The sequence below is a fragment of the Chanos chanos genome, chromosome 5 (genome assembly GCF_902362185.1).
Source record: "Chanos chanos chromosome 5, fChaCha1.1, whole genome shotgun sequence".
In the NCBI taxonomy this organism is placed as follows: domain Eukaryota; kingdom Metazoa; phylum Chordata; class Actinopteri; order Gonorynchiformes; family Chanidae; genus Chanos; species Chanos chanos.
In genome coordinates, this window is record NC_044499.1 from 46,909,381 (window position 1) to 46,933,648 (window position 24,268).

The 24,268-nt window shown below is 40.8% G+C and overlaps 2 protein-coding genes across 2 annotated transcripts in view; both read right to left on the reverse strand.

Annotated features, from left to right (window-relative positions):
• Positions 1-1,385: 1,385 nt before the first annotated feature.
• Positions 1,386-3,284, reverse strand: foxl3 (forkhead box L3). The gene is made up of 3 exons (XM_030773097.1): positions 3,178-3,284; positions 2,273-2,441; positions 1,386-1,808 (listed from the first exon to the last, which is right to left on the reverse strand). The coding sequence occupies exons 1-3, from the start codon at positions 3,282-3,284 to the stop codon at positions 1,386-1,388; spliced, it is 699 nt and encodes a 232-aa protein (XP_030628957.1).
• Positions 3,285-7,401: 4,117 nt separating this feature from the next.
• fam20cb (FAM20C golgi associated secretory pathway kinase b) overlaps positions 7,402-24,268 on the reverse strand; it is a 31,214-nt gene continuing 14,347 nt past the window's right edge. The window contains exons 4-10 of the mRNA XM_030773509.1: positions 13,564-13,656; positions 11,312-11,427; positions 10,384-10,564; positions 9,599-9,708; positions 9,339-9,420; positions 9,121-9,180; positions 7,402-8,906 (exon numbers count right to left, since the gene is read on the reverse strand). Coding sequence (XP_030629369.1) covers positions 8,648-8,906; positions 9,121-9,180; positions 9,339-9,420; positions 9,599-9,708; positions 10,384-10,564; positions 11,312-11,427; positions 13,564-13,656 — 901 coding nt within the window. The 3' untranslated portion in view covers positions 7,402-8,647. The remainder of the gene's footprint in view (positions 8,907-9,120; positions 9,181-9,338; positions 9,421-9,598; positions 9,709-10,383; positions 10,565-11,311; positions 11,428-13,563; positions 13,657-24,268) is intronic.

The following is a 24,268-nucleotide window of genomic DNA, read 5'->3' on the forward strand; positions in this document are numbered from 1 at the left end:
GTTGGGTCACCAAACAGACCCAACAGAGTTGGTTTAAACTCAGAACTAGCTGAACAACAGCTTTTACAGAACACAAGCAAATTATTACAAATATTTTAATTAACCAGCTGTTTATTGAATAATTAGAGGGATTTAACACTTTTTTTTGTTGTTGTTGTTTAACACTCTCTATTCACAACAGAGGACAGGTACCATTGACCTTTGAACAAAATAGCACATACGTTTGTATTATATGTATGGGTCCAGGTTTGTGTTTCATGTGCTGAATATGTACAAGCTAGTTTCTGTCCTTTTTTTGTTGAGATTTTAAAGACAACTGAGATAACACTTCATTGCTAAATAAATATGACCACAATGATCCAAAAAAAAAAAAGAAAGAAAGAAAAAAAAAGAAAAAGAATTGCATACGGTTACTCTGGAGTTTTCCCTTTCTGATGCATTTCAGCACTGGCCACAGATTGTACTGTGTGGTTTTGTTTATTTTAACATTTACTTTTTTTTAACTAAGCTTAGAGTTTTTAGCTGAGTATGAGGTGTTAAATGAGGTATTATTTTACTTTACCTTCTTATTTCATGGGTGCAGACATTCAGATAGAGTGTAAAAGATCACAAATACAATAAGATAGAGACTAAATGTCTTTCTTTTTTTCCCCAAATGCACAGTCCCAAGAAGCATACTGATAAAAATCTGACCCATGTAACATCAAACTCTCTTTGGCAGTTTTGTTTATATAGTTTATACAGTAACATTACACTATATGTAAGGCAACAAAAATTCTCATATAAGTATATTCTCATATTTATGAGTAATCATACTATATAAAATAGTTTAAATCCATTAAAATAATGCTTGATCTTTAATTTTGCTCTCCTCGCGGCTCCCAAACTGCAGAAGCACCAACAATAAATCAGAAACTTTGAAACAGACAACCTTTTTAGTGCTTAAAAACTCAGGGTGCAGAGCACAACTCAGGAGTCAAACAGTTTGAAGGGAAAGACAGCAGATCTGTTTTCCATTAAATTTAAGGTGCATGAAGTTTATGAGAGAATTTTTACTGCTCCATGAGATCATACTTGGAGCAAAAAAAAAAAAAAAAAATTAAGACAATCAGATTAAACAGTTCATGTTTTGTCGCTTTTATTCTTTTCTTTTTCTTCTCCTTTTTTTTTTTTTTTTGCTCATTGGACCCACTGAGAAAGCAGACCAGTAGACGACAAAGACAGCACAGAACACATAGGGCCTATCACATGATGCTTTGGTGTGAAGTGCTTTCCCATTGCTAGAAAATCTACAGGATGAAGTCTCACACAATGAAATCTTCACGGCTTAAAATAAGCTTGAGGGTCAGTCTGTGATTTAAGGTTCTGTGAAGATCGCATCACAGTTACATGGTCCAAAAGTGTAGATTAAGATGCTGGGGCTCCAGGAGGTGAATGGAGGCTCCTGCACCGCTGGTATGGGGCGGCCTGAACCCGGGCAGGGGGTCTGGGGTGGACAGGATGTAGTCAATGCTGAATTTGATCTCCGGCTCCGGTTTACTGAGGGGAGGGTTCATTTGGGGTGCTCTGTGATTTGGAGGTATCGGGCAGATGGAATCAGAATCCACGAGCGGCTTTATTGTGCCACGCTGCTGAGCGTCCATGGCGACAAAGGGTTCCGCAGATTCCCTGAAACCCATTTTGATGTTGCGTCGTCGACGGCGACGGCGAAAATTGCCGTTCTCGAAAAGGTCCAGCATGGACTCGCAGCCAGTGGCAAACGTCCAGTAGTTTCCCTTTCCCTTTTCGTTCCCCTCCGTGCGAGGAACCTGGTACAAAGATGAATTCACAGTCAATCTGTAGTCGGTCTGCAGGATCAGTCAAAGTTTCCTAAATGTATCTCAGGATATATTTACATAGACCAGTGCCATTGTACTATTCCACTATAGTTTAACTTCATTATACAGTTCATTTTTATGGTGGATGATTCTGAGATGAATCTTTCTTTAAATTAACAGAGAGATTGGAGGAATGTTGTTGTTGTTTATTTTTTAATCACAAATAAAGGCACAAGAATCAGTCTTGTGATTAATGTCAAACCTGGTAACAACTCATAACTTGACTTTCCTCAAAAAAATATATATAATTTTCCAATTCATTCCAGTTATGACATAATAACTTATTCTCCTTATTCACCTGACAGACAGTGCAGGGCAGTCAGTGTACATTATTATGTAGACATTGACATTTGGTTGATAGTATGTGTTAATGCCATGAGAAAAGCTAACGATACCTTTATGAAGCAGCTATTGAGGGAAAGATTATGTCTTATGGAGTTTTGCCATGCTCTCTGGTTGGATCGGTAATAGGGAAATTTCTTCATGATGAACTCGTAGATTCCGGATAATGTCACTCTGTTTTCGGGGCTCTGTTGGATGGCCATGGCTATCAGAGCAATGTAACTGACAAAGACAGGAATGTGTAATTAGAGTCAGAAATTATGTATTGCACATGGTATTTTTTTTAGTATAGACTGCATTTGGACGGAAAAATCCCTACGGCTCCATTAAATTTACAGAAGTGTAACACACTGAATTAAAACATCATATTAACTTGTATATTGTTCTATGAAAGGCATTTTCATTCTTGACTTTAGGTCAGTAGTACTGGAGTGTATACTTTAAAGACTGTTTGTTTGTGCTGGATCTCCACAGCACCACACATTCAGTTGTGCTCCACATGCGGCTGAGAATAAAGACCCTAACAATGTAACTTCAGTTTGTATAACAACAACAATGACAATAATAATAATAATAATAATAATAATTAATAATAATAATAATAATAATAATAATAATGACTATTAATGAACCAGGTTCTCTGTGACATTAATTATAGTAACTGTGACATTAATTATACTTTGACCACTTATAAGAATCTCTGGTACATAATACTTATATTTGTGCAAAATATACAATAACAGTACACCTCACAGATTGGCATAAAATAATAAACAGTTTATGCTGCTGGAAGTTCTGGTAAAAGTTAAAATAATAAACTTAACCATACAATTATTCTGGCTGTATGTAATGTTACTAATATATAAAACGATAACAACAACAACAACAACAACAACAACAACAACAACAATAATAATAATAATAATAATAATAATAATAATAATAATAATGATAATACCTGTAGGCTGGTCGGCACATTTTCTTCTCTTCATCGGTACTACATGATGGGTATCCATCTCCGTCATAGTTGAAACAGTTATAAGGGTACTGCGAACTATCAAACATAACTGGACGTCCAGGATGACAGCTTTTAGATAGTAGCCTGTAATTATAATTCAATGAAATAATCTGTTGACAGACTAACGCTGGTGACGCTCTGAAGATGAATGGGTGTCTGGTGGCCTCGCGGTCGCCAAATGACTGGCTTGAAGGAACTCCCCACTTTCCACGCTGACTGTTGGTCAAATCCTGATAATGGGCGTAATGACTCGGCCACCTCCTGTAAACGTCTGGACCCGGGGCGTGATCAAGTCAGTCCTAGACACTCTTTGATGCTGGGTGGTCCGGTTCTATTTGGAGTTAGATGTTTTGTTTCATAATGTTTCTTTTTATAGCCTAATCTACACAACAATAATTTAACAATGATTGAAACATTAACAAACATTCTCATCAGGTTTAACTCTTTGAGGCCGTTGTTTTTATTTCTCCCGCGGAAAGTTTTGCTCCCTGAATCACATATCTTTCGGCAACTACTTGAATTTTGTAGATAAAATCTGTAATACTCATAATGGCCATAAATTGTGTTTCCGTGACTAAAGGGGGGAGACGTCTGTTCAAAAGAACGTTTAACGGAGCATGCGGGACCAGACTACTGTCAAGCTGTACTGAGCGAAGCAAACAGCCTGGGGCGTGAGGTCTCAGTGTGTGTGGCCCGTGATCTTGCAGATACAACCAAGAAATGTAACTGCCTGTAGAGTAAACTTTTACGTGACTTCGGTAGTTTTAAGAAATAGAATTAGGCTAATATCTTGTTACGTTTCCTCTATTAGCCAAATACAGAATTCCTGTCCACCCATACTTTTAATTACTCATTAAACGTTTTGCTCGGGGTTGAGAATTTTCAAATAACTTGGTCAGAGTGAGACTATATATTGTCTGTTTGACGTGTTTGGCCGGGAACCTTGGAAAAAACTATACCGTTAATGTCATCGTGAAACAGGTGATGTGTCTAAAACATGCGAAGGTAATCTATTTAACTTTCTAAATTTTCACCCAGAAGAGTTTTGTGTTCATATCTCTGTAAAACCTAAACGCTGTCCAAAGAGTGCACAGAGAGTGCCATCAGATAAGCTTCCCGGAGCAGATCTTAAAGCGTTCCCATGACTCCGTTTCCTCTGCTGGACTGTCTGTGGCTTCCGTGATTACGGCGGTCAAATTAGTGGTCCCTGTCCCTTAAGATTTTTGTCTTAAAAGAACTTCCGCTACCCGCGACTGAGCAAGGGAGTCATTACACAAACAGCCAAGTTCTGTTGCACAGACCGTTTCTAAATCTAGACGCCTAGCCTATTTATAAGGCGAAAGGTACAGTACGGCTCTCAAAATAAATACGTCTAATGTGCCGTAGAGAAGCCTATTGTAAGTCTAGCTTGCTCAAACAAGTTCTGTTCACTTTATGAATCAATCACGAGTTGTTTATTCGTTCTCATCGGCTGGCATATCGTGTTTGGATGCCAGTTAAATGGCATGCATTTCTTCTTGAAAGTACTAACCAAATTAATTCCTATCTAATGTCTGAACAAATTAACAATAGCACTTTTTCATGACCCAGGGCCTTTAACTTGACAGAAAACAGTGCCCCAGACTGCTCAGGAGGAATGTGCAAAGATCTTCAATGATGAAATTTACCTCTGCATGGTTTAGGGCACAGTGCTGTGAAGACATACCACATAGAAATGGGATCTGGGGCAAACAGGGTTTTTGTGTGTGTGTGTGTGTGAGATGCCGAGCTATATGACATCTGTTATGCCTCTGATGGATATGGAGCAGCTGTGTTTTGAGAGATTCCCAACCATATTTTTTTCTTGGAATGAAAATGACTTATTCTCTGTTCACTGGGTTGTTTTCATTAGATGAGTCCTATAACTTTGGGGTCAATAACGCATCCTTAATACATTGAAGGTTTTTTTTTTTAACTGAATGACAAACATGTACAAGATCATATGCAGTGTTTTTGCTTTATTGCACTTATACCATATTAAACAACATCAACAACAACCAAAAAAAAAATCCCTCAACTGAAACAATGCATAAACAAAATAAGCATATCACTTCCTTGCAATCTACTATGTATTTAAACTGATATTCCTAATGAACAAATTTATGAAAAATGTAAAAGAAAATACAGAGTATTGTTCTCAAGATGGGCAACCTGTCCCCCCCCCCCAAAAAAAAATCTCCTCTTGCCCACCCCCCCAAAAAAACAAAAAAATACTATATGTACACTTAACCCTCTGGTCCAGCTACAAGTAACCTCTTCTCTTTTGATTACTCAAATGGTTAGAAACCCAAATATTCAAGTATTTCTATAATTGCACAGGCACTGGCACTGGATTCACATACAATATTTACATATTTTCAGCAGTTATTGAAATGTGTTTTCTATAGCGCAGAACCCTGATCTTAACTTTACATTTATATCCAAACCACTCCTCCCTTTCAAATGAATCTGTACAAAGACTTCATTCATGTAAGAAAAAAAAGGATAATAATGGACATGCAGTATTAGTAATCTCAGTATTATCTCTTATTTCAGACTGCAAAAAAAAAAAGATCATTCAGCAACCCTAATGAACAAAACTGAAAAAATGTGTGGTTAACAAAACCGTGTTTAAAGGCTGATCAATGCAGGTTTACGTGGAAGCTCTGTCTTTTTCCTAAGTGAAAATTAAAGCAGTGCTGTTTGAAAGGAAGGGAGAAAAAAATATGCCTCCCCCCTTACTCAACACACACACACATACACACACACATACATAATTGTGTCTCGGAACACTATGCTTTATATGAAAAAATTAATAACGCCTGGCATTTGTGTCAGAGTTGTAACAATTTACAGGAGAATATCTAACACTGCGGTTGTCAGAGGAACTGAATTGATTCATAATGTCAAATTGGGCATTCTGTGATACAACGATTTCTGGTTGATTGCTGCCGGCCATCTAGCCAGAACAAATGGACAGAACAAACCGTATTCATAAATATAAGCAAACACATTTGAATGTGTCCATCCTGTTTTACTTAGTCTTTAAAGGTATATTACCCATACTACCATGTTCTAGTTTATGTTACCTTGAGTACTTTAAATAGGTTAGGAGTGTGGACATTATTTAATTAGAAACAGAGGCTTATGGCTAGCCAAGCATCATTGAGCAAGAAAAAAAACAGGAGAATGGTAACTTAATGGGGCATGTTGCGCATGCTTCACAAAGCATGCCAAAATGTCCTCAAAGTCACTTAGAGTCAAACTGCATAGCAACTTTGTACCTTCCCAGATCATATGAGCTTTAAAAACAAAACAAAGCAAAACAAAACAAAAAAAAAGCTTCCGTCATACATGCAAGAGAGCCTGCATTTAGTGGCTTTAATGACAATTTAAACAGTTAATATTTATGTTTACAGAAAAAAAAGAAAGAAAGAGAGAGAGAGAGAGAGAGAGAGAGAGAGAGAGATGCTTGTGTCTTTAAACTTATAATCTCCAGAAAGCATATTATTAATACATAACTTTATTCGTATTAAGTTTACAGATGTGTTGTGTACCTTTCAGGAGTATGATTACTCTGCTGTTTTAGTTTTCACTGTTTTTTTCTCCCCTCAGACATACAATACTAGCCACATACTGTACAAAGTCCTTTTGTCGTGACCTTTTGACCTCCCCTCAGGCAACATAAGTACACTTCCTTATGTGAAATCTAAGCACACGGGTCCCTCAATCACAACTGTAAAGAAAAACAAACACCCACTTGTGTCTGTGCAACTTGGCCTCACAATGACCTTTATCGAACATGTACGTCTGTCAGTGAGTCCCATAACCTGTATCTGGACAAATTGTACACACCAACCCCCCCACCCCCCAAAACGCTTAGTTTTTGACAAAGATGCATGAAATGTATTTGGGTTTTCTTCTTGTTGCTTCTTCCTGTGGCTTGGTTTGTATTCACATGTTGTCTTAAGTTATCTGTGTATTATTAATTTGAGAGAAGCTACGTTTTTGAAGTTGACAGTATCCTGAATAATTTGCAGCCTTAATAGTTATTCTATGAATTATATGATTAGACTTCTTGTGAGCAGTGATGCATTTTCTGAAGCAAAATATGGATGAAAAATAAACTGATCACAGACCACTGGATTGCTGCAAGTACCTTTCATTTTTATACTCCTTACATATTACGATTCAATTCACATCAAATCATTTCAAGACCCAGTGCATATGCACAGTTTTTCTCCTTTTTTTTTTTTTTTTTGCTAACGTAAATATTTCAAATTTACAAAGATTTTATTTGGAGTACAGTTTTCAACTCCAATTTCATAAGGACAAAAAAAAATTAGTCACTTCTTTCAAATAATAAATATCTAAATCAATAAATAACAGAGGGAATCTTACATTTGATGGACAAAACCCATCTTGGAGTTAATCTCCACTCCAGTAGAAGCTCTTTGTCTTTAAAAAAACAAAAAAAAACAAAACAAGAAATATTATACTGACGTCAGCTTAATGCACCAATCCACTGCATTAGCAAACTTTTATGATTTTCAACATATCTGTGATACCACAGACTAACCCTAATAATTCTAACATGTGTAGCTGCATTACTGAGACATTACTAGCAGCTTTTTTATTACCATCATTCTTCCTTTCATTACAATGGTGCCAATGATAACCCTAAAATATAGTTCAACATCTCCAGCATAACAATATCCTATTTTTGTCATAACAACTTCACTTATCAGGATGTGGGATTCTCCTGAAAAGTAGCACTTCCTTTTTTTTCGGATCCCCTTCCATATACAGAAGCAGGATTTGTGCAGATAATATAATTCTGCAACACTGACATGACAAAAGTTGGACATTACTATTCTGGACTTGAACTTAAGGTTAGCATCAACCCATCTGAAATACATGGGGAAGCTAATGCAACGCCACTACAGTTCTCCCAGGAACGCAGCTACATACTTCAAAACTATGCTGGTGGAGCTATAGTATCAAAGATATAAAGAAAACCAAGACATTTTGTTAAAAAAAAAAAACCCCAAAAAACCAACAAACAGTGGACCGTCGCTTTAACACGCGCTTCCGCGTAAACTTTACCTTCTGAACCATCTCTGAGGCGGAGCATCAGTATCTTAAGAGAGCATCAACATGTTAAGACTGCACGCATTCGGACGCCGGCATACATGTTGTCCACATGTACATGTCGAAACACACACGCGATCCAGACACGGAGGAACGAGTCTTTGGAATTCACTGAATTCAGAAAAAAAAAAAAAAAAAGTGTTCATTCACAAGAGCATCTCTTGCAAAGACGTTCACGATCTGTTGAGCTGTGGTGGGAGACTTGGGAAGCCGGAGAGGCCGCCTGGTACGTCCAGATCGACTACCTCTGAAGGGCGGCATCCATGTCCTTGCTCTCTGGACCCAGGTCATCCTCCACCACGTTGGCGTAGCCTTCCTTCTCGACGCAGTCGCCGATGACCTGGAGGATGAGGCGCAGCCGCCGGTCCATCGCCTCCAGGTGGGGTTGGATGAGAATGGGAGCGAGCGCGTCATTTCGTAGGGACTCCTCCATCAGTGCGCTCAGCTTATATTCTTCTTTGGCCAGAAGCTGCAGCCGCAAGTGGGTAGATTTCTTCACTCTGAATGAAACAGCGCGGTAAGGTCAGTGCAAATTCGTGCTGCTGTCTAATCAACCTCGTGACATTTCTTCGTACGTCATTAAAAAATTTGTTAATAAATGATAAAATAAATAAATGATAAAAACAAACAAAAAAAAAAAGACAAATGCTTTAAATTAATTAGCAGTGTAAAGTGTCATAAGGTAAAATAGGACAAATGAAATATAAAACTAACCTGCAACACTGACTTAAAGGCACCAGAATCGAGATTTCATCATGAGAGTGCTTGCCAAACCTGGAGTTAATGATACAACAGAAATCTTGAAAAATATTACATTTGTAATAAGGTGTCAGTTGGTAGTCTTGAAAACTAAATTCAAGTTCAATCAAATTCAGACGTTAAATTCATCATTTCAAAGCCAACACACAAAAGGAGATAAAACAATTCTTTACCCTCTTCCATTATCTAGGTGAATGATGAAAGTCTCATTTCCAAACTTCTCAAATGTCTCGTAGTGGTGGCGATCCATATTTCCTGTGAAAAGGAGGTGATAACAGAACATTGTGACTAAATAAGTCCAGAACCCAAGTCCAGAACTCAGCAAAAACCTGACTTGAATCCTTTGGAACGAGGCTTCTCATTGCTTTGTTTAGCACAGGGTAAGCATTGTGCAGAAGGGGTAAACCAGATTTCACGAAAAAGTTCGTCTTACCCATCAGAAAGTCAAAAATGGTCATGTCTATGATGTCCAGCAGGCGAGTGCCGCTATCATAAGGAGGCGTCTGCTTTACTTCCTCACAGTAATCTGGATCCACCTCCCACCTACCAAACACAAACACAGCTACTCATTTAACATAAAAAGCAACTAACAAGATATCTGACGTGAATAAACAAACCCGTTCTAACCAGGGCACCAGGAACTGTACACAACATTGCATCCCCAACTGATTCCAAGTGGCTGCATTGTATTAAACATTTAACATCTTGCTACTGAATAGACTGAGGATTTCTGCCAACTCTGCTCCTTATTATGGAAACATGTGCAGCACAGAGGCTGAATTCCGCTTCCTGCTGCTCATCTTTTACATGGTGTAGGAGGACGTGGAGACAGCAGGGGTTTTTTTTTTGCTTTTGGCACTGCGTTAAGTTCAACAGACAGGGAACATGAAACGTAGCAAACGAGGCCCTTTTTGAGAACCAAAGTTAAACATTCAATCTGGCAACAGTGACAACATTTCACCCGACATTTCCAAGAAAATCCCAAAAAGATAAACAGGGAGTACTAACAGCACTGTCAGGGGGGGGAAAAGGAAACAGTGCATCTTTGTAGAGACAGATATTACCGTAATGTACGTGCTCATGATCCGTTTATAATTTTATTGTGAGGGAACGTGTGTGTGTGTGTGTGTGTGTGTGTAAGTTGTACAAACATATTAATGTTATTGAGACATGTGCCGTTATAAGTTCTGCCAGGTGCTAAAACCGTCTGGTCCTTACTCGGCTTTCTTGCGTTTGTGGTATGAACGTCTCCACGGATTTCTCCAGGTTTTGCGTTTGGCGAGTGCCAGGTCTGGGAGGAAGGCGGCTAAGGAGCCCTCGATCTGGTCAGGCTTCCCACACAGAGCATGCTCAGTGGAGCAGTAGTAGGAGCACTCGCCATAGAAGCAGATGTTATTGGCTGGATGGAAAGCAAGAGAAGGTTGAGACTAAGCGAGAGTTTCAGCACTGGGTAAATATACAACGGTGAAACAAAGCAGTCTTAAATGTTCTTAATGTTTAGACTATATTCCTGATCCATAACACTCTCCAGAGAAAACTATGAAACATTGCATAGTGTGATAATGCCATATTCCATTTGAAGACAGAGACATTAAGTCTTTTGCTTTTGTTTACTGTTGCCTAAATAACACCCCATCAACAGATGAGCCTATTTCAGTAATAGATTAATTAATATTTATTGTGCAATTAACTTCATGGATTTTATACAATCCTCTTTATTGTCGGGATAAATAATTTAAACACAGCAGAAGATGGCAAGACAATACATCTAAGGCGTGGTGACAGTAATTCATTAAAGTCCAACAGCACCACCCACTGTTCTAAAACAGACACAGAGACATCTGTTAAAGGACCCTATTCAGCAACGGACACATGGTCCTCAAATGTTTTACACAACCCTGCGAACCGGTTTTGAAGAAAAAGGAAACATTTCTAAAAATAAATAAATAAATAAATTTGACGTAAATAACTTGGTGACGCTGTGCCTACAGCCGGCGAACTCGCTTTAGGATTCAAGAACCATGCTGAAGAAGGATGAACGGCCGCGTTTAACAGCAACTGAGTTTTAGTGTTTTTGAAAATTTTCGATTCGAGGATCACAAACATATTTGCACGGGGCGGGCGATAAGGCTGCAGGAGCGGGTACCTGGGGAAATGAAAAAAGTCCTCCAAAGCTTTTTGTCTCTGGTAACATCTCTGATCTCTTTGGTCATATTTACAAGCCTTCCAGCCACTGGAGGAACACGCCGGAAATCCAAAATTCTGTTATGAGGGAAAAAAAAACAGATGGTCACTTCAGACAAGAGATTACAATCTTTTACAGCCCAGGAGTTCCTTTGTTCAAAACAGTAATCATTTTTTTCATAGCACTTATGCTGGCTTCAAGAAGTGCACATCAGTGGAAAAGAGAAACCAAAATCAAAGTAAATTGATCTAAATACGAGATATTAGCATTGAGAAGACAAAAACAGGGTTGAATCTGGGCTTTACTATGGCACATATTCAAAAAGCAGAGGTCATGTATGTTTCTGAGTTTCCATAGAAACACAGATTTAAGATACTCGTAAACAAATAGATTTTTGCGAGAGTGCACTTATGACAGAGAGAGCATAATCCTTAGTTTCCTTGGACTAAAATTTCAAAAGAGGACGTAGCAAAACATTTCACAATAATTCAGTTACAGTTATTACTATTACTATGGATATTTACTGTAAACGACTGGAGTCCTATCAGTTACAATAACTTATCACCTTGGCCTCAACATTGAACTTAGTTTGTTTCAATAATGCACCTGCAGAGGGCGCTCAAACCACACTGTTTCAGTCGTCTTTGCATGTCTTGTACCCTTACAGTTTTTGTTTTTTTTTTAAACAAGTGATCACAACTAATTGTTACAGTCATTTTAACAATTGTGCTAAAAATACTGATTTTAGAGTAAGAACAATTCAAAATTCTCCTGATGTGACAGTAAAGATGATCAACAGCGACAGGATTCGCAGCTATTTTTTTTATTTTTTTTTTTTAGTAATACAGCTGTAATGACAACCTGCCTACCAAGTACCTACAGTGTATTCTTTAAAACCAAACTAACACTGCAATTATAACTCACTTATGTCTTAACATGATTCTATCCCTGAAGTATAAGGAGGCTCATTTAGAGAGAGCTGAGGCAACCTTCACGCTCCCTGTATGTGCGGCGTGCCGCGTGAAGACTGGAGGAGACAGTACACGGTGAAATGAAAGCAGGATCAGGCCAATTTGCCGCTGAAGGACCCGGCGACCTCTCACCTCACATACCTGCTCCGCCCTCTTTACTGTGCGTGACCCGCTTGCATTTTCTGCATGTGTCGCCGCTGCTGTGCGAGTGCAATCTGCTGACACGTAGAGTTTAAAAAATTCATCACTGAATATATCTAATGGGGCAAGGCCTGTGGGAGCAAGGCACTGCGAGCTACTAACAGTCCAGTCATGTTCATAGACATGACTGCCTGAGTTTGTTTGAGAGGGCGTGTTTCTGTAGGCCTTCCCCCAACTGTGTCACAACGGTTCACAAGGGGGGGGGGGGGGGGGCTGCGAGAAACGAAAAGCTCAGGGGAAAAAAAAAAAATAAAAAACAAACAACATTTTTTTTTCCCTTTCCTTATTCTCTTTTATCTTTTCTCCTCTTCAATTCACCTCAGCCTAGCTCCAAATTAAAGCAGTCATTTCTCATCTAATCTAAATCCCCAATAATTAATAGCGCGCTGCTAAATGCAGTGGATGTGGGTTCGGACGGACCGAGCGGGATATTCTGAAACGGGGCCTTCATTTAAAACAAAAATAAAAACCTGCACTTTTGGCTAGCCCCGGCCAGACTTATATTTAGAAGCCAGGCGGCTTTTTCATCCTCTCCATTTCCTCTCCCTCTTTCTACCCACACACATGCCTGTGTGCAGCCAGTGGATTCAGCGCTGGACCAGATGTGCAGAAAAGCTCCAGGAGCTCACTGAATGCTGATATTGTACCTCTGCAGGCCCAGACAGCACATGGCTCTGAACTCTCCACATTGCTACTGACAACAGTAAAGACACACTGCCAGAACCAGGCAATGGATGGTGTTATTCTGCACAGTGAGAGGGTGTTACCAATACCCATCTGTTTCATTCTTAATAATAGCTGCAGATGAGGGCAATGGTCAGCATGCACGCACGCACGCACGCACACAAACTGAAATGCAGAAGTAATTTATGCAACATGATATACAACATGACATGAACATGCAGAAAAGCAAAAAAAAAACCCCAAAAAAACCAAAACATACTCAGACAGACAAAATGCATAGAAATTACACACTCAGACAGAAAAACCCAGTTCGTTCATCGTGTGTGACATTTACAACTTCAGGTGCGCGGTACATACCTGTCGAGATGGTACGCCGCGATCTCTGCATTGTGCCTCTCGAAATCCGAGAAGTAGAAGAAGTCAGGGGGTGTCTCTTGCTCCCGCGTTTGCCTGGGAAACAAAAAGGTTAATCTGGTGTTAGCTCCTTTTATCACCAAAAACATCATCACAAACCCTGGACATTGACAGTCACACCCCCCCCCCAACCCAACCCCACCCTTTAAACACACCAAGGGTCCGTTGTGGCTTCCAGGGTGGAAGGCGAAGCCGAAAATGCGCTTGTGCACTACCTATTTCTGGAGAGCTATGATCCACCCTAAGAATGTCTTCAACAAAAATTTCCACTTAAAGTTCTTTTTTTTTCCCCTGCAAGGAGCCTCTTTTAAACCTTGCCATTCTTAAATGTAGGGAGAGAGGGAGAGAGAGAGAGAGACACACACACACACAAAATCAGCCCAAATACTGAATCCTGAATATCGTACTGAAATAATCACAGCGCGTTCGTGAACAGATTGTGATGGTTACCGAGTCAGTGTGTTATCTTTCAGTGTCTAACCCTGTCTTTGGTAACAGAGAAACCAAAGGAAAAGACAACAAATAGTGGAGTATGACACAAGCAAAAACAGATCTCATCTCTCACCAGTCAGAGAAACAAAAGTGTTTATTATCCTACTGCTGAAACAAACATTGTTTAGCACTACACTGACACACAGGTTTGTTCTGGGAAAGACTATTTTTACACTACATGATGACTTCATACATTCCTGCCAAGATGTTCCAAACAGCCCGACTTGAGATTTCTGCCGTACTGTGGATGTTATGGTCGAAATGTCAGAATTGATCGAGAGCTCAGAGTCCTGTTCTCCAGAATTCAGACTTCTCTCTCTCTCTCTCTCTCTCTCATCAACAAGCCTCTTCCAGAGGGCTAACAACACCATAAAACTACTTTTCAGAAGAAAAGAGCAGGCATATCAACTTCTGTTTGCCAAAGTTCTGGTGAGTTTTATCTTGTAAACTAGGGGGAAGGTAGCTGACTAGAAACAGTGCAAGTTCTGCAATGGAAACAGATTCTTATCTTGGCAGAGCCAAAGTATTCAATCCTGCCCTCAGCGGGCCACAGTTGTTCCCGCGCAGCTGTGAGGCTGACATATGCGCCGATCATTAAATAACACAGCATGGAATCTGCCAACGAGACTCTCAAACGCCGCATTCTTCCCCACTTCTCTGTTCCTGAGAGGCCGAGAGATCATATCTTTGCTGTTTCAGGGAGATTCGTTTTTACATATGAATATAATCGAAACAGATTTTTTTGTTCCTCCCTGATGACAAAGCCCTACTTGCGGCGTGATAAATACGTTGAGTGTACTGAACGGATTCTCTTTGTATTGTGGTAATAAGACAATAGGCTCAACTGGAAAATGCAAGATAATGTAGTTTTTTTGTACACAGGTTTAACAGAGATTTCTTTCTTTCTTTCTTTTTCTTTTTTTAATATTTCAGATTTTCTTCTACCATGTCAAGTATCCATGGCGAAATATCCACGCTTACACAAACACACACAGCCGAGTTTTATGCTGAAATTCGGTATAATCCTCAGTGGACACGCAGAAGGTGGCACAAGATTAAGGCAGAAACATACAGTGTATAGACTTTATAAATGTTCTCTACAGCGCTGTCCTGTCCGTGAGCAGTTCCCCGTATGAGATGCAGTCAAGTGTCACGCGGTCACCCTGCTTTCATTATGACAGCAATTCGACTCACTTCTTATACTAAGACCTGCCTCAACTTTGACACGCGCACACACAGTAACTGAACCCATTTCAAAACCCTTGCTGTTTGGCCGTACCTATAATATACATCATACTGAAAATGCAAATAGATCAAAGTGGGGAATGTGGAATTTTTTCAGGGCCTAACAGACTGCATCTCAGTGGAACACAGTTAAGAAAAATGATATATGGATGCAGGGTCCACACACTGCTCCTGCTGTACTCTCCAGGCTATCTTATTAAACACAAGCTGGAGAGCTTCATTTGTTTCCATAAAATGTTCATGTGGCAGTTACTCAGGCAAACAAACCATCTATGGTCAACCTGTGATTTGATCAAACCCCCCCCCCCCCCCCTTCACAAAACCTCCAACCTTCTTTGACCTGCACCACACACCATTTAAGATATATATGTGTATAAAAAAAAAAGCTATGGTTTGAATTACTAAAGTTTTGAGGTGAACAGTAGTTTAGGATCTTCTGAGTATTCAGTAAAGTAGGATGTCTCAGTTAGCTTGACAAGTACAACCCAGAGTCAAAACTATCCAATAGGAGAACAGCTAAAAGAACATTCCTGTTAGATAGATTTGACTTTTGGCTCAAGTTATCAAGCTAAGTGAGGAATTCTGGTTTGTGGAATGCAAACCAGACTTTAAAAAAAAAAAAGATGGTTAGCCAAAAAGGTTATTACAGATTCAAAAGGCATGTAAAGCTTTGCTGTGTCTTCCAAAGGGGTCAGTCTGCAGGAGCAGATTTGAGTTTTTTTTTTTTTGTTTGTTTGTTTGTCATTGGGAATCAACCAAAGGACAGAACTAGTCCAGAGTGGGAGCTCTGGGTTCTGTGGCTGACCACAGACCGTTTCGTCCGAGCGCTCAAAGCACTTGACATGCACTTCAGGTGAGGCAGGGACATGCCGCTGGGATATATGTACACTGCAGACGTTTTTAAAAGGGACTCTGCTGAGACCCGAATCTTGTGTGCGATCAAAATACGCTGAGCGAGCTCTCCGAATGACCCTGTACAAAGGGGTATACACACTGTTTACTCTTGCCAAGCCGACAGGTTAGCGGCACTGACACGCGCACAAACACGCGGGCGCGCGCACACACACGCGGGCGCGTACAAACACACACACACACACACACACACACGCACAGGCTTTTGAGGATCATGGTAGCAAAAAGTTTACTCTCTTGCTTTGCAAACACTAAAAAAAGGGGGGGGGGGGGAACGTTGACAGTGGCACTGTGGTAATGTGCTAATGTCCAAAAAGGTCAAAATGTGTGTTGACCTCTAATACTGACAAATACAAAAAAAAAAAAAAAAGAATAAATAAACAAAACAAAGACAAACTCATCTTAGTCCTAGATGGGTCCGCGTTGGAAAAATTAAAGTGGTTTAAAAAAAATACCACTAGGAGGACAAATGATTATTCGCACACGTCAAACGCTACAGAAATGCTACACTGACAGCCTAGTCTAGACAACTGACAGCTGTCCAAACACATGCACAACAATTATATACACACACCACATACAATACTGAGCTCTCAAACACACTACATTCACAAAGTACGTTAGAATACCATGTAGAGCACAGAATTGATAAGAACACAACATTAAGGATACACACACACACGCACACACACACACACACACACACACACACATGAAGGATGCCATTTTCAGCACTAGGACACAGTATTACAGTATGTGTGTACTTGGCCTCAGAGAGGAGCTGTTGAACCACAAGCTTAATTTGGTTCATTCATAAGACAAGAGCGTTTGCGTGACGTTTCTGACTAAGCATCATTAGCAAATGGAGCATTGTTGACACTCCACTGGAGCATACAGGAATGACCTTTGGAACTAATGTCATGTAACGGAGTGCAAACATTTCCCAAAGGCTAGAGGCAAGGGCCCACAACAAGAGGATAAAAGGGGCTTTTTTTCAGCTCTGGTCAAGATGACAGATAGCACAGAATGTCAGATAGTTCATTTTACAAACCTTATCAAACGCTGCATTCTCCTCTTTTTCGTCCGTCTAACAAACACAACATTTGGTGTGAAAAAAGACAGGGTAAAAAAAAAAAAAAACCCCAGATGACTTTGATGGTGAACTTTGAAACAGTCTTCATTGTATGTATCAGTTTTCTCAAGCTTGGGGAGGGAATGCGTGTGTGTGTGTGTGTGTGTGTGTGTGTGTGTGTGTGTGGCAAAATCTGACAAACGAAACTTAGATGTCATCTCTTTTTTTTTTTTCTTTTTCCTTTGCTTCAGTGGTTAAGCTGTTACTGCATTTTGTTCTCTGAAGGGCATTTGCTCCTGAGTTACAACTGAGGGCTCTGCATTTCTCTTCCCAGGCTGACTCCTCTCCCGTGTGGGTCAGTTGGGATGGCCGCTATTTAGTGCCGTGTCTGACAACAGTGGCAGAGCCATTTATTGGCGGAGAGTATGAGAGTGAGGCCGACATTCGCCTTGAGCCTTGTTTATGTGAGCCTATGTAGAAGGATACTCTGCTGTGCTGTAAAAATTCCACCGAGGAACTTTCTCTCTCTCTCTCTCTCCCTCTTTTTCTCTCTTTCCTCTCCCTGTTAGGTTCTGAAGTGTCAAATCTGCCTTAGGTGAGCATCTTTATTTATGTGTGTGTGTGTGTGTGTGTGTGAACTTCTGTTTGTATGTGTGTGTAAGACAACTGTATTTTGTTTATAACACCATTAAACTGTCGTCTGCTCAAAGTTCTCTTTGCTCTCACTACTACCAGAGTGTAGAAGTAGAGCTACACGAGGCAAACTGTTTCCCAGTGCCAGAGAGAGGGGGAAAAAAAAAACGAGTTGGCATGGATACGAGAATATAGAGGTTGACTGCAAGAGCACATAAGCCTTATTTCAGTCTCTAAGTTCTCAGAAACCGGGTGCTGTTTCTCCAGATGAAAAATGCTTTGATTGTGAAAAAAAAAAATCTAAAATAAAAAAAATATAAAATACTATACAAACAATCTAATGCCTATAAATATTCCCTGAGTTTTGAGATTGCTTTTTAACTAGTGAACATGCTTTGAGGAATCTTCACATGTCCTTGATTGCTCCCCTGGTACACAAGAGGTGCATGTCAGTGTTCAAAAGAGGCTTTCAAGATGACAGAAGACTGACAGTGAAGCTGCAATTCAATCCAATCTTGGACAGATCTGGGATCCTACTGAAGCCCCTTGACACTACAAGGAACACTCAAATGACACACACACACACACACACACACACACACACACACACTCACAGACACAAAAGAGAACACAGATAAGCTGACAGCCAAGTGAGTTTAAATATTCAAAACTGCACCATCAAGCCTCTATAAGGCATCATTCCTGTGGAGGCATCCTGTAAATATTCCAGCCAGCTCAACAGACCATAAAGAAGAATCCATCATCTTCACATAATCTCTGACTGATTTACGGCGCTGGCAGACGGGCCCTTCTCGTCTGATAGCACATCTGCGATCACACACGGCGTCTCCTCCACTCCTCAGCCCACCCCAAAGACCTCCCCAACACCTCCGCATGCCCGTTCTTGGAGGTGACGCCTGCTCTGTCAGGTTAGGGAAACGGAAATTTTTTACTCAGGCACTTATCCTTTGGGTTTGATTAGGGTTTATTGCTGCTGACATTACGGAGATCTGAAGGTTAAAAATGTAGCCGTCAATCAGGAGCCCTGTGCGGGCTCACCGATGCTTAAATAAAGACTCCAGACGGACTTACGGCGGCTGCATTGATGAGGTATGTGGAGGTGGCGTCATCTCAAAAAAGGACAATCCACGTTACTGTCCGATTCCAATAACTGCCGCAGGGCTTGTGTTTGTGCCTGAGCTTTGTGATCACTGAGTGTCTCACAGGATCCTGAGAAATTCTAGGAAATTTGTTATCATTGGCCCCTATTCCATTTCTCATGAGTTAAAGCTACCGAGAAATTATTAAGCCTTCGAGTTAATTAAATGTCTTTGATTAAGAACGTGCTTGAGAATGCAATTAAGTATTTCAAACACAGGCTAATAACATCCAAGTGACTCTGGGAGCCAGCAGTATTGAGATTCCACTTCTCTTCCCTTAGTACTGGTCTGACGGCTCTGTCCACAACGTGCTCGAGGGTCATAGCTTTTGCTGTGCGAGTGTCAAGGGGCAAACTGTCCCGATCTGTCTCCACATCCACCTGTAAGACTCAGGGGTCTCAATGTCTAGCCCAGACATCCAGTGAAATCTCAGTGGGTGGCCCATCTCCGTATAGCTCGGCCAGTCCTGTTAAATGTGAACCATGGAGCGAGGAGAGAGAGTGTTTAAGTGGGATTTCCACCATGAATAGTATCCAGATGTTTATCTTATGAATGACTTATATTGAAATCTACGGTCTGTGCATTGTGAAACTGAATTTTGTACACTGTAGCGCTGTATGGGATCCCCTCCTCTCATTATTTTCTTGTTAAAATGGCCAACGTCTGCAATGTCCCGTTTGCTTGGCTGACGAGTTGAAGATTGATTGATCTGACTCGAGAGTTCAGACATGGTTAGAATACAGCTGCATTCGAAACTGTTAGGGTTGACTCTATGAAGCGAAGGCGATTGCCGTAAAAACAGGTCGGCGCATGCAATCAATGCATCAACACGGAGGCTCCTGTCCATAAACACGATGAGTCCTTATGATTCACTTAAGTTTGATGTGAATGAAAATATTGCATTGTGTGTAATGGGGTTTACTCCTATGCCTGTGACCAATAAGAACGAGAACATGGAAGGTATTTGATGAGAGAGAAACAGGACGAGACATGCTATTTGCACAACAGATTGGAATCCTCTGTGCATCACCGATTTCACATCATCCTCACCTGAGCCAAACCACGACTTCAGTCACACAAAATGGCACTGAACAGAACGTGTCCGTTTTTACCTTTTACCATAATTCTTAACTTATTTAAATTCTGATTCTCGCAATTTACAGGGCCAACGTTGGATCTGTGTCAACACGGAGATCCAGTCAGCCTTGTGTAATTAGAATTGACTGCATCACCACAGGACACGCCCTGCAGGATAAAGACAATTGATGACATCATCACTGACAAGTCTGATGAGTATTGCTTATTGATTTCCTGTTTCCAAACAATGCCGTTCTGGTCAGAGGTGTCCCTCTGAAACTGTCCTGTAAATGGAACACAGTTGGCTATGCAGCATCCAACACGGACGCCACTACACCTTCATTCAAAGCTGCTTAGCCTTAAAATATGCTAATATAAATGACTGTTTTCTGAATAAAAGCTCTATGTCACTGAGACTCCACATCACTTTATCTCACTGTAACTTGGATGATAATCTGAATTTAAAATACATGGCAGACCCCCACCCCCACCCCACACCCCCACCCCCGTTCTCCTCCTTTTCATTAAGGGCTAGGCTCTGGCTTTTGTATCGTGCCCTAAAGGCTGTGCATTCCTTATAAGTATTTGATCACCTAAAATGATGAACCAGAATCTGTTCCATGTCTGAATTATATTAAAATCATTGCTTTGAATTTGAATTTTAATCCATATGTATTTTTTAAAAAGTGACCCCTGCACAGGCATCATAGCACTGAACTAAAGATGATAAAAAAAAAAATTTAAAAAAAATTCAAACTTCGTATCGACACGCTCAGCGTCCGACAACGGGACGGCGCCTCGTGAAACGCCGAATGGTGCAGCCATGTTACAGACGGTACGTTTAGGTTTTGATGCTGGCTAGAGTGCATCCGGACAGCCATGTCTGTAATTGATATATGGCCTAACAGTACTGAAGAGTAAGCAAGCAAATTGCTTTGCCTATACAGCAATTACCAGTAATTAGCAGGGCTGAGTCTTCCATTTTGAATTTGCATTCAGTGCACGTAATGCACCTTAATTGTCTCTCCTCAGACACCAGTCCTTCCCTCTGAGCCCTAAACAGCATTTCTCTAACAGCAGGCAAAACACAACCGTCTGAGCATTATGCTAACACTAACACTGGGATACAGCTGCAGAAAAAGAAAAAAAAAAAGTGGGGGTGGGGGGGGGGGGTGAGGGCGCTGCAGGAACCAATGATTCAACCAATCTCAGCTCAACAACTAACCCCCCTTTATCAGTGAATGAGTACAAAAAAGGAAAGGAAAACACACACACACATTCGCTCACTAATGCTACTATAAAGCTACAGCACAACCCTTTATGTGACGGAAAGGAGAGACAAATACCAGAGGTAGCCGGTTTCTTTTGAGGTTAGCTGTATTTGGTCTTATCTCCTGACAGGCAAAAAACATGAGAGAATGCGATGCGTTGCGAGTGAAGCAGAACTGCGGGTTGTGATGGAACATTCAGAGAACTGGCTTTACATAATTTATATCCCGTATTCCACCCTCCTATGAGCAGAGTTGATCTCCTACCAGGCACTGCTGGGAATAGCCAGCACACCATCATAACCTAATGGCCATCAACCCAGGTGTGTGTGTGTGTGAGAGTCTGAGTGTGTAAGAGAGAGAGAGAGAGAGAGAGAGAGAGAGAGAGAGAAAGAATTGCTGCTGTTCTTGGGGACTGACAAGACATTCACTCATGAGAAACATCTGGGTTTGTCATATACATTTGTGTCATTATGCCTGTTATGACTTTGTTATTCAACTGGAATGACTCATTAAGAAAACTCATACAGTATGAGTTACAGCAGGATGGCACACAGACACCCCTGCTCTCTCTGCTTCTGATGAAGTAGTCTCAGTTGGACTGCTTGATCTAATTTAAACAGGTGTGAATCAAAGCAATTTCTTTTTCTTTCCTTGTATTTCTTTTCTTTTTCTTTTTTGCAGTGCATCAGAGAAGATCCCGGAGCTAATTATGAAATGAGCATGACTGTAATTCTGAAAGCCATTGAAAGAGCAGAGATTATTTCCTTTTTGGCAGTGGGCAAAAATTTCCCGTGCCTTTTAAGAATAAGTGATATCCCTCCCTTTTCCTACCTCTCTCTCTCTCTCCTAATAGGATAACCCCGCTGTCTAATAAAAAAAAAAAAAAAGCAGCTCATAATTCGTGCCATTCCAATGCCATCTCCAGCCATGCAATAAATGCAAACCCCACACCGTGGAGATACACAGATGAACTACTACGAGAAGGCGGGGGTTCGTGATGACACAGTCACAGTGGCAATATGCCAGGGGCAGTCTATTCCTGCATATTACAGAGCCGCCTTGGCACATCTAAATGGAGGGGGGGATGGCGGGGGGGTGCTATGGACTGGAGGGAGCAGCAGAAGCTCAGTGAGTCCTCCTGAAGGGCCAGGCAAGGGAAACATAGCTCTAATCCCCTTGGCCTAGAGTCCTGAGTGGGGGCAGCGAGTGTGAGAGACAGTATGAGACAGTGAGTGAGCGCGGGGAGTAGAATAGAGGGATGCTGTTAAGAGCCACATTTGGCATCAGAAACAGAGCGTGAAAATACAGACACCAGACCCTCTCGCTGCAAGTCTGGCAAGCCTGAAGTGACGCAGTACTCATAAACGCAGCGAGTGCTGGCTGATCTTTACCCTGTAAAGAAAAAAAGAAATTACAAAAAAAAAAAAAAAAAAAAAGCACCAAAAACACACGCTGTGTGAGAAATGTTCAAAGACACAGACACAGCAGGTCTTGTTTAAAATATAACGATAAACATACTCAAAGACAAAACTATAATGGTTTAGAATATCTCCTGAATAAACATGTCTAAGCATGTTCTTTAGCTTTTCTTTGAAGGCAATTCCTGAGCTCCGTCCGGATAACAGTCAAAAAGGTACGACAAGTTTGTTAAAATGCATAATACACGTCGGCATCTGCAGACATGCAGGATTCATTGAACCCAGCCCTTGTGAGTGAAAGGCATTTCCTTTTTCTCTGGGATGCTGCGTTGTAGCTTTCTAACTCCCCATGTAAACAGTTTGGCTACAGCATCCAAAGCAACCTCCTGGGATACTGAAGGGTGTTTTGTATACAGAAGAAACATCTGTCTTTAGGTGCAAGTCTTAGTTTTTTTTTTCCTCTCTCTAGCCCAAGCTCTACCAGAAACAGGGCTGTATGGTACATTCTTTCCACACCGAACCGGGCAACGAAACGGAACTTAGTAAACGTAGTGATTTTTTTTTTTTTTATTTAGCAAACTATAACATTTGAAAAATCTCTCGGGTACCACTGCACAATCTCTCCAGAGAAAAATGAGGTTTAGGTTTAGGGGAACAACAATGATTCCCACGGTCACATATATACCATAACCCCTCCATGTATTATTTCACAGCAGTGCTGGGGCTACTCTTGTAAGGTAAGACATTGGCTCTCCGCTATGCAGTGTAAATTTCCCACAGACAGAGGCCCGGCCACCCCCACAAACCCACATGCCTCCCCCCCCCCCAGGCTGAGGAAGTCATACAGCAGACAATAGCCAAGAGCAGAGCACACCTCCACACACACACACACACACACACACACAGAGTCCTCTGTCTCAACTCATATGAGCCAGAGGGAAATGGCCAAAAAAAAAAAAAAAAGTGCTGATATCGTATTTCTGATGCACCTTCACAATAATGCTTGACCTATTGAGCCATTGTTCACGTCCACAATCCTAAAAAAAAAGAAGAAAAAAAAAAATCTGGAACAAGCAGAGGGGTGGTCTGCTTTAATTGCAAAAACAATCAGTTCTTTTGTTATTTCGTCCACCTTAGAAATGATGGAGGGATGAGACAGTTCATGGAAAGAAAGAGGGGAAAAAAAAATGGCCCCAAGGCAGCAGAACGTGTTTGATGCAGGGTGAACATACGACTGTTACTCTAACAAGTCGAGGGAATGTTAATGTGGACGTCTCAGGTATTTTTACATAAGAGTAATCTGATTAAATTCATCATAATCTACCTTACAAACGTTTACAATTACGACAGCTCATGCGCTAGGCAGCG

What these genes read in the sequence shown, in the direction of transcription:
- foxl3 (XM_030773097.1), bottom strand. Translation starts at nt 3,284, where the DNA reads ATGTTTGATAGTTCGCAGTACCCTTATAACTGTTTCAACTATGACGGA. An exon ending in ATGTGCCGACCAGCCTACAG is followed by an intron (nt 2,442 to 3,177) that starts GTATTATCATTA and finishes TGTCTTTGTCAG; the next exon opens with TTACATTGCTCTGATAGCCA. An exon ending in TCAATAGCTGCTTCATAAAG is followed by an intron (nt 1,809 to 2,272) that starts GTATCGTTAGCT and finishes TCTTTGTACCAG; the next exon opens with GTTCCTCGCACGGAGGGGAA.